General features: G+C 48.4%; 1 protein-coding gene across 3 annotated transcripts in view; it reads right to left on the reverse strand.

Moving 5' to 3' along the window:
- LOC115178309 (calmodulin-regulated spectrin-associated protein 3) overlaps positions 1–620 on the reverse strand; it is a 41,496-nt gene extending 40,876 nt beyond the window's left edge. For all 3 annotated transcript variants that reach the window (XM_029739433.1, XM_029739431.1, XM_029739430.1), the window contains exon 1: positions 55–620. In XM_029739433.1, the coding sequence (XP_029595293.1) occupies positions 55–187 (133 nt within the window). In that variant the 5' untranslated portion in view covers positions 188–620. The remainder of the gene's footprint in view (positions 1–54) is intronic.
- Between the last annotated feature and the right edge of the window lie 9,985 nt (positions 621–10,605).

Consider the following 10,605-nt stretch of genomic DNA (forward strand, 5'->3'; position numbering starts at 1 on the left):
AACGGGAGAAACGTCAACCGGTAAATCGCCCATGATAAATAAAGCCCATCTTACCTGCGGATCCGTAGGACTTCGCCAGTAGCCACCGGACGCTGGCGCACACCTTGGCTCGGTTGAAGTCGTACTGATCCAACGGTTTAATCTCCGGTACCGTGGATGTCTTCCTCATCTCACCTGCATCCTCCATAGCCCCACCAGTCCACCCAGCCGCTCCGGGAAGGAAGGGAGGAGGGAGGAGGAGTGCACGCGATCTACAAAGAGGGGTGTTACCGCAGCAGCAGCAGCTGCCGGCGAAAGAAATGCAAAATATATAACAGCGATTTAAATCCTAATTGTTGCTGTGTTGCGGCGCAGAATTAAAGGTGACTGCTGTGCTTAGACCGTCTATGTCACCACGGCCTGATAATTAAGGTGTTGGTCCTTATTGCCGCTGCGAGCAATGCGCGGTCACTTGCTGCGTTGGCATCAGTGGGCTTGGGGATGATGGGTTGTAGTGGTATACTGATCCACGGAGACAACCACTTTTCAGGACATTATTTCCATTCTTTCTGCTCTGCGAAGCTGTTCCATCACAGTAGTCCCCATGCAGTAGGCTGCTGCACACGCATCCAGATGTAGGAGAGCCGCCACACATTCATTGACCTAGTTTTCAGGTGCTGCTGTAGCCAACGGTCCTGTATGGGGGGTGATAAGGGACATATATAAGCCTAGGCAACCAGGTGGTACACCTGACATGATACTAATGTCTGCGTGACGTCTGCATCACTTGTTAATGAGAGTCATAATGTGCATAGTTGATATTTATATTAATTAAATCTCAACCATAAATGTTAGAAACGTAACATTGTTCCCGTGCAAGCAGACATTCCATGTTAGGTTGCGTCAATTCAAATCTGGTGTCAGGACAAAGAGAAACTCTGGTCTCTAGTACTGTTTCACAGCTGTTTATTAAGCTAAGTAAATAGTGATAAATGCAATGTTCGTATATACGGGTTCACTGTAACACCTCGCAGGGCAAAACAGAGAACTGAAATGACATCATAAGTTCTTCCTTAAATACTTCTTACATTTACATACATTTAAGTCATTTAGCAGAAGCTCTTATCCAGAGCGACTTACAAATTGGTGCATTCACCTATAATATCCAGTTGAACAAACACTTTACAATAGTGCATCTAAATCCTTTAAAGGGGGGGGTTAGAAGGATTACTTTATCCTATCCCAGGTATTCCTTAAAGAGGTGGGGTTTCAGGTGTCTCCGGAAGGTGGTGATTGACTCCGCTGTCCTGGCATCGTGAGGGAGATTGTTCCACCATTGGGGTGCCAGAGCGGCGAACAGTTTTGACTGGGCTGAGCGGGAACTGTGCTTCCTCAGAGGTAGGGAGGCGAGCAGGCCAGAGGTGGATGAACGCAGTGCCCTTGTTTGGGTGTAGGGCCTGATCAGAGCCTGAAGGTACGGAGGTGCCGTTCCCCTCACAGCTCCGTAGGCAAGCACCATGGTCTTGTAGCGGATGCGAGCTTCAACTGGAAGCCAGTGGAGAGAGCGGAGGAGCGGGGTGACGTGAGAGAACTTGGGAAGGTTGAACACCAGACGGGCTGCGGCGTTCTGGATGAGTTGTAGGGGTTTGATGGCACAGGCAGGGAGCCCAGCCAACAGCGAGTTGCAGTAATCCAGACGGGAGATGACAAGTGCCTGGATTAGGACCTGCGCCGCTTCCTGTGTGAGGCAGGGTCGTACTCTGCGAATGTTGTAGAGCATGAACCTACAGGAGCGGGTCACCGCCTTGATGTTAGTGGAGAACGACAGGGTGTTGTCCAGGATCACGCCAAGGTTCTTAGCACTCTGGGAGGAGGACACAAGGGAGTTGTCAACCGTGATGGCGAGATCATGGAACGGGCAGTCCTTCCCCGGGAGGAAGAGCAGCTCCGTCTTGCCGAGGTTCAGCTTGAGGTGGTGATCCGTCATCCACACTGATATGTCTGCCAGACATGCAGAGATGCGATTCGCCACCTGGTTGTCAGAAGGGGGAAAGGAGAAGATTAATTGTGTGTCGTCTGCATAGCAATGATAGGAGAGACCGTGTGAGGATATGACAGAGCCAAGTGACTTGGTGTATAGCGAGAATAGGAGAGGGCCTAGAACAGAGCCCTGGGGGACACCAGTGGTGAGAGCACGTGGTGCGGAGACAGCTTCTCGCCACGCCACCTGGTAGGAGCGACCTGTCAGGTAGGACGCAATCCAAGCGTGGGCCGCGCCGGAGATGCCCAGCTCGGAGAGGGTGGAGAGGAGGATCTGATGGTTCACAGTATCAAAGGCAGCAGATAGGTCTAGAAGGATGAGAGCAGAGGAGAGAGAGTTAGCTTTAGCAGTGCGGAGAGCCTCCGTGACACAGAGAAGAGCAGTCTCAGTTGAATGCCCAGTCTTGAAACCTGACTGATTAGGATCAAGAAGGTCGTTCTGAGAGAGATAGCAGGAGAGCTGGCCAAGGACGGCACGTTCAAGAGTTTTGGAGAGAAAAGAAAGAAGGGATACTGGTCTGTAGTTGTTGACATCGGAGGGATCGAGTGTAGGTTTTTTCAGAAGGGGTGCAACTCTCGCTCTCTTGAAGACGGAAGGGACGCAGCCAGCGGTCAAGGATGAGTTGATGAGCGAGGTGAGGTAGGGGAGAAGGTCTCCGGAAATGGTCTGGAGAAGAGAGGAGGGGATAGGGTCAAGTGGGCAGGTTGTTGGGCGGCCGGCCGTCACAAGACGCGAGATTTCATCTGGAGAGAGAGGGGAGAAAGAGGTCAAAGCACAGGGTAGGGCAGTGTGAGCAGGACCAGCGGTGTCGCTTGACTTAGCAAACGAGGATCGGATGTCGTCAACCTTCTTTTCAAAATGGTTGACGAAGTCATCCGCAGTGAGGGAGGAGGGGGGGGGAGGGGGAGGAGGATTCAGGAGGGAGGAGAAGGTAGCAAAGAGCTTCCTAGGGTTAGAGGCAGATGCTTGGAATTTAGAGTGGTAGAAAGTGGCTTTAGCAGCAGAGACAGAAGAGGAAAATGTAGAGAGGAGGGAGTGAAAGGATGCGAGGTCCGCAGGGAGGCGAGTTTTCCTCCATTTCCGCTCGGCTGCCCGGAGCCCTGTTCTGTGAGCTCGCAGTGAGTCGTCGAGCCACGGAGCAGGAGGGGAGGACCGAGCCGGCCTGGAGGATAGGGGACAGAGAAAATCAAAGGATGCAGAGAGGGAGGAGAGGAGGGTTGAGGAGGCAAAATCAGGAGATAGGTTGGAGAAGGTTTGAGCAGAGGGAAGAGATGATAGGATGGAAGAGGAGAGAGTAGCAGGAGAGAGAGAGCGAAGGTTGGGACGGCGCAATACCATCCGAGTAGGGGCAGAGTGAGAAGTTTTTGATGAGAGCGAGAGGGAAAAGGATACAAGGTAGTGGTCGGAGACTTGGAGAGGAGTTGCAATGAGATTAGTGGAAGAACAGCATCTAGTGAAGATGAGGTCAAGCGTATTGCCTGCCTTGTGAGTAGGGGGGGAAGGTGAGAGGGTGAGGTCAAAAGAGGAGAGGAGTGGAAAGAAGGAGGCAGAGAGGAATGAGTCGAAGGTAGACGTGGGGAGGTTAAAGTCACCCAGAACTGTGAGAGGTGAGCCATCCTCAGGGAAGGAACTTATCAAGGCGTCAAGCTCATTGATGAACTCTCCAAGGGAACCTGGAGGGCGATAAATGATGAGGATGTTAAGCTTGAAAGGGCTGGTAACTGTGACAGCATGGAATTCAAATGAGGAGATAGACAGATGGGTCAGGGGAGAAAGAGAGAATGTCCACTTGGGAGAGATGAGGATTCCAGTGCCACCACCCCGCTGGCTCGATGCTCTAGGGGTATGCGAGAACACGTGGCCAGACGAGGAGAGAGCAGTAGGAGTAGCAGTGTTATCTGTGGTGATCCATGTTTCCGTCAGCGCCAGGAAGTCTAGGGACTGGAGGGTAGCATAGGCTGAGATGAACTCAGCCTTGTTGGCCGCAGACCGGCAGTTCCAGAGGCTGCCGGAGACCTGGAACTCCACGTGGGTCGTGCGCGCTGGGACCACCAGGTTAGAGTGGCAGCGGCCACGCGGTGTGAAGCGTTTGTATGGCCTGTGCAGAGTGGAGAGAACCGGGATCGACAGACACATAGTTGACAAGCTACAGAAGAGGCTACGCTAATGCAAAGGAGATTGGAATGACAAGTGGACTACACGTCTCGAATGTTCAGAAAGTTAAGCTTACGTTGCAGAAAATCTATTGACTAAAATGACGAAAATGATACAGTACTGCTGGCTGGTGGAGTAGGCTAGCTAGCAGTGGCTGCGTTGTTGACTTCTTGACAGACTTAGTTCCCTCTCCCTGAGGGCCTGTCATAGTAGAGGCTTGGGTGTGGTTTAGACTTACTCCAGCCTATCGTTGGCGTGCAGGCTGGTCCCAGCCTCTAGACGCATCTTTGTTGCCAAGCATAGTTGTCTTCTAGCTTATCTTCGTGTGTGTAACCGAGAGTCAGACACCCAAGGACAATGCCTGTTTTTATGCTACAGCTATCTTCCATTCTACCAGCCCCTCCCGTTAGTCATGTCTATTATATGTTGCTCAATCTATGTTAATACATTAAATACTCTTAGTGCATTACAGTCCGTTCATACTTAGGCCTACATCTACTGTAAATGGTAATGCATCACATCTAATAAGTGAAATAAAACCCAACAGTAACATTGTTCCCGTGCAAGTAGACACTCCGAGGTAGCCACCTTGAACTATAGTGTAGCCTATGGCTTGTGTATTTCCTGTTATCGCTAATGGCCTAGAAACGATGATGCCCAATCTATAGATAATCTGTCTTTCCCTCAACACTGCATGGCATAGTATGTTATCGTATCTCGCTGTATACAGATCTAAATGTTGTTGGCCAATCACAGACTGTGTTGTTACCAGTTCCACATCAGACAACCAATAAGAGTTGTGTCCACGGCTTTCAGAGGAGGTCATAGGTGCAATTCAGCTCTTTGGGATGTCCCTTTAGTCGAATAGAACAGTTCATAGACTTTCCCAGAGGATCCCTGCTATCCTTGGGATGTCCATACCTCTATCAAGTATAAATGTAAATTGGTTAAGTTTAGTGTTAGTTTAGGGTAAGGACATCCCAAGGAATCCAGATTGCAGTGACAGTTCATAGCGTGAGAGACTGGCACGGTATTTGAGAGCTTGCGGCGACACAGACATTCATTTGTTTTGTTTTTTTACATGTGGCAGAAGCGATTTTCGAGTGTCTGCCCAGATAGTTTCCTTATTAGAGCGATGAAAATAATTACCAAGATGTACTAGATCCAATTGAGGAGCAAGTAGGTTATATTTAAATTGTGATATCACGGTCAAACAAAGTCAACAACGCAGCCACTGCTAGCTAGCCTACTCCACCAGCCAGCAGTACTGTATCATTTTCGTCATTTTAGTCAATAGATTTTCTGCAACGTAAGCTTAACTTTCTGAACATTCGAGACGTGTAGTCCACTTGTCATTCCAATCTCCTTTGCATTAGCGTAGCCTCTTCTGTAGCTTGTCAACTATGTGTCTGTCGATCCCGGTTCTCTCCACTCTGCACAGGCCATACAAACGCTTCACACCACGTGGCCGCTGCCACTCTAACCTGGTGGTCCCAGCGCGCGCGACCCACGTGGAGTTCCAGGTCTCCGGCAGCCTCTGGAACTGCCGGTCTGCGGCCAACAAGGCTGAGTTCATCTCAGCCTATGCTACACTCCAGTCCCTAGACTTCCTGGCGCTGACGGAAACATGGATCACCACAGATAACACTGCTACTCCTACTGCTCTCTCCTCGTCTGGCCACGTGTTCTCGCATACCCCTAGAGCATCGAGCCAGCGGGGTGGTGGCACTGGAATCCTCATCTCTCCCAAGTGGACATTCTCTCTTTCTCCCCTGACCCATCTGTCTATCTCCTCATTTGAATTCCATGCTGTCACAGTTACCAGCCCTTTCAAGCTTAACATCCTCATCATTTATCGCCCTCCAGGTTCCCTTGGAGAGTTCATCAATGAGCTTGACGCCTTGATAAGTTCCTTCCCTGAGGATGGCTCACCTCTCACAGTTCTGGGTGACTTTAACCTCCCCACGTCTACCTTCAACTCATTCCTCTCTGCCTCCTTCTTTCCACTCCTCTCCTCTTTTGACCTCACCCTCTCACCTTCCCCCCCTACTCACAAGGCAGGCAATACGCTTGACCTCATCTTTACTAGATGCTGTTCTTCCACTAATCTCATTGCAACTCCTCTCCAAGTCTCCGACCACTACCTTGTATCCTTTTCCCTCTCGCTCTCATCAAAAACTTCTCACTCTGCCCCTACTCAGATGGTATTGCGCCGTCCCAACCTTCGCTCTCTCTCTCCTGCTACTCTCTCCTCTTCCATCCTATCATCTCTTCCCTCTGCTCAAACCTTCTCCAACCTATCTCCTGATTTTGCCTCCTCAACCCTCCTCTCCTCCCTCTCTGCATCCTTTGATTTTCTCTGTCCCCTATCCTCCAGGCCGGCTCGGTCCTCCCCTCCTGCTCCGTGGCTCGACGACTCACTGCGAGCTCACAGAACAGGGCTCCGGGCAGCCGAGCGGAAATGGAGGAAAACTCGCCTCCCTGCGGACCTCGCATCCTTTCACTCCCTCCTCTCTACATTTTCCTCTTCTGTCTCTGCTGCTAAAGCCACTTTCTACCACTCTAAATTCCAAGCATCTGCCTCTAACCCTAGGAAGCTTTTTGCTACCTTCTCCTCCCTCCTGAATCCTCCTCCCCCTCCCCCCCCCTCCTCCCTCACTGCGGATGACTTCGTCAACCATTTTGAAAAGAAGGTTGACGACATCCGATCCTCGTTTGCTAAGTCAAGCGACACCGCTGGTCCTGCTCACACTGCCCTACCCTGTGCTTTGACCTCTTTCTCCCCTCTCTCTCCAGATGAAATCTCGTGTCTTGTGACGGCCGGCCGCCCAACAACCTGCCCACTTGACCCTATCCCCTCCTCTCTTCTCCAGACCATTTCCGGAGACCTTCTCCCCTACCTCATCAACTCATCCTTGACCGCTGGCTACGTCCCTTCCGTCTTCAAGAGAGCGAGAGTTGCACCCCTTCTGAAAAAACCTACACTCGATCCCTCCGATGTCAACAACTACAGACCAGTATCCCTTCTTTCTTTTCTCTCCAAAACTCTTGAACGTGCCGTCCTTGGCCAGCTCTCCTGCTATCTCTCTCAGAACGACCTTCTTGATCCTAATCAGTCAGGTTTCAAGACTGGGCATTCAACTGAGACTGCTCTTCTCTGTGTCACGGAGGCTCTCCGCACTGCTAAAGCTAACTCTCTCTCCTCTGCTCTCATCCTTCTAGACCTATCTGCTGCCTTTGATACTGTGAACCATCAGATCCTCCTCTCCACCCTCTCCGAGCTGGGCATCTCCGGCGCGGCCCACGCTTGGATTGCGTCCTACCTGACAGGTCGCTCCTACCAGGTGGCGTGGCGAGAAGCTGTCTCCGCACCACGTGCTCTCACCACTGGTGTCCCCCAGGGCTCTGTTCTAGGCCCTCTCCTATTCTCGCTATACACCAAGTCACTTGGCTCTGTCATATCCTCACACGGTCTCTCCTATCATTGCTATGCAGACGACACACAATTAATCTTCTCCTTTCCCCCTTCTGACAACCAGGTGGCGAATCGCATCTCTGCATGTCTGGCAGACATATCAGTGTGGATGACGGATCACCACCTCAAGCTGAACCTCGGCAAGACGGAGCTGCTCTTCCTCCCGGGGAAGGACTGCCCGTTCCATGATCTCGCCATCACGGTTGACAACTCCCTTGTGTCCTCCTCCCAGAGTGCTAAGAACCTTGGCGTGATCCTGGACAACACCCTGTCGTTCTCCACTAACATCAAGGCGGTGACCCGATCCTGTAGGTTCATGCTCTACAACATTCGCAGAGTACGACCCTGCCTCACACAGGAAGCGGCGCAGGTCCTAATCCAGGCACTTGTCATCTCCCGTCTGGATTACTGCAACTCGCTGTTGGCTGGGCTCCCTGCCTGTGCCATCAAACCCCTACAACTCATCCAGAACGCCGCAGCCCGTCTGGTGTTCAACCTTCCCAAGTTCTCTCACGTCACCCCGCTCCTCCGCTCTCTCCACTGGCTTCCAGTTGAAGCTCGCATCCGCTACAAGACCATGGTGCTTGCCTACGGAGCTGTGAGGGGAACGGCACCTCCGTACCTTCAGGCTCTGATCAGGCCCTACACCCAAACAAGGGCACTGCGTTCATCCACCTCTGGCCTGCTCGCCTCCCTACCTCTGAGGAAGCACAGTTCCCGCTCAGCCCAGTCAAAACTGTTCGCCGCTCTGGCACCCCAATGGTGGAACAATCTCCCTCACGATGCCAGGACAGCGGAGTCAATCACCACCTTCCGGAGACACCTGAAACCCCACCTCTTTAAGGAATACCTGGGATAGGATAAAGTAATCCTTCTAACCCCCCCCCCCTTTAAAGGATTTAGATGCACTATTGTAAAGTGTTTGTTCTACTGGATATTATAGGTGAATGCACCAATTTGTAAGTCGCTCTGGATAAGAGCGTCTGCTAAATGACTTAAATGTAAATGTAATTAGGAAATATTTAGGTCTACTGCGTTAAGGCAAATTTGGTTTATTTGTAAATACTTATTTTTTGTTGATAATGTATTGTCGAAAGCACTTAGGCAATATTATTTACAGAGAAGTTCATATGCTTTCCCAGAGGGTCCGTGCTATTCGGAATGCTTGGGATGTCCATACCTCTATCAAGTATAAATTTATAAAATGGTTAAGTTTAGTGTTAGTTTAGGGTTCAGGGTAAGGACGTCCCAAGGAATCTGGATAGCAGTGACCATTCATAGAGTGAGAGACTGGCACGGGATTTGAGAGCTCGGCGGCGACACAGACATTCATTTGTTTGCTTGTTTTTTTACAAGTGGCAGAAGCGATTTTCGAGTGTCTGCCCCAGACAGTTTCCTTATTAGAGACGATGAAAATAATTACCAAGATGTCCTTGATCCAATTGAGGAGTAAGTAGGCTATATTTAACTTGTGATATCGTTAGAAAATATTTAGGTCTACTGTGTTAAGGCAAATGTGGTTTATTTGAAAATAATACTTTTTTGTTGATAACGTATTGTCGAAAGCACATAGGCAATATTATCTACTGTGTCGATAGTGGAGTAGGCTAGTGTATAATAACGTCATTTTATGTGCTAGTATTATTTATTTAATGAATTAATTCAATTGTAAATGAAATAACAACTTCACTGAAGAAGGGAAACAAGGTACAACATGCAACTTCGATCGAAAACCTAAAATCAGGCCTAACAATATCACAAAGGTGTCCTAATATAGTGTGGATACAGTAGTAGGCTATTCTACAACAATGTAACTTTATGTGCTAGTATTATTTATCTAATTGATCAATTAAATTGTAAATGTGGATGGGTACGCTATTTCATTCGATGATTACGTTATTGTACAAGGTAGATACAGGAGTAGTCTATAGTCTACAATGATTACGTTATTGTACAAGGTAGATACAGGAGTAGTCTATAGTCTACAATGATTACGTTATTGTACAAGGTAGATACAGGAGTAGTCTATAGTCTACAATGATTACGTTATTGTACAAGGTAGATACAGGAGTAGTCTATAGTCTACAATGATTACGTTATTGTACAAGGTAGATACAGGAGTAGTCTATAGTCTACAATGATTACGTTATTGTACAAGGTAGATACAGGAGTAGTCTATAGTCTACAATGATAACGTTATTGTACAAGGTAGATACAGGAGTAGTCTATAGTCTACAATGATTACGTTATTGTACAAGGTAGATACAGGAGTAGTCTATAGTCTACAATGATTACGTTATTGTACAAGGTAGATACAGGAGTAGTCTATAGTCTACAATGATAACGTTATTGTACAAGGTAGATACAGGAGTAGTCTATAGTCTACAATGATTACGTTATTGTACAAGGTAGATACAGGAGTAGTCTATAGTCTACAATGATTACGTTATTGTACAAGGTAGATACAGGAGTAGTCTATAGTCTACAATGATTACGTTATTGTACAAGGTAGATACAGGAGTAGTCTATAGTCTACAATGATTACGTTATTGTACAAGGTAGATACAGGAGTAGTCTATAGTCTACAATGATTACGTTATTGTACAAGGTAGATACAGGAGTAGTCTATAGTCTACAATGATTACGTTATTGTACAAGGTAGATACAGGAGTAGTCTATAGTCTACAATGATTACGTTATTGTACAAGGTAGATACAGGAGTAGTCTATAGTCTACAATAATAACGTAATTGAATGTGCGATAGTAACTTTTATTTCATTGATGAGTACAATTGTAAATGCGGATGGGTACTGCCCATGTCAGTGTAACATGATCCATCCAAGGCCTCAGCTGGATGCCTAAAATGTGAGAAATGTATGCAAGATGCTATAGTATGTGTGTGTGTGTGTGTGTGTGGATGGATGGAGTTCCAAGTAAAGACTTGATAAGATGGCAA

This window comes from Salmo trutta, chromosome 38 (assembly GCF_901001165.1).
Source record: "Salmo trutta chromosome 38, fSalTru1.1, whole genome shotgun sequence".
Classification (NCBI taxonomy): Eukaryota; Metazoa; Chordata; class Actinopteri; order Salmoniformes; family Salmonidae; genus Salmo; species Salmo trutta.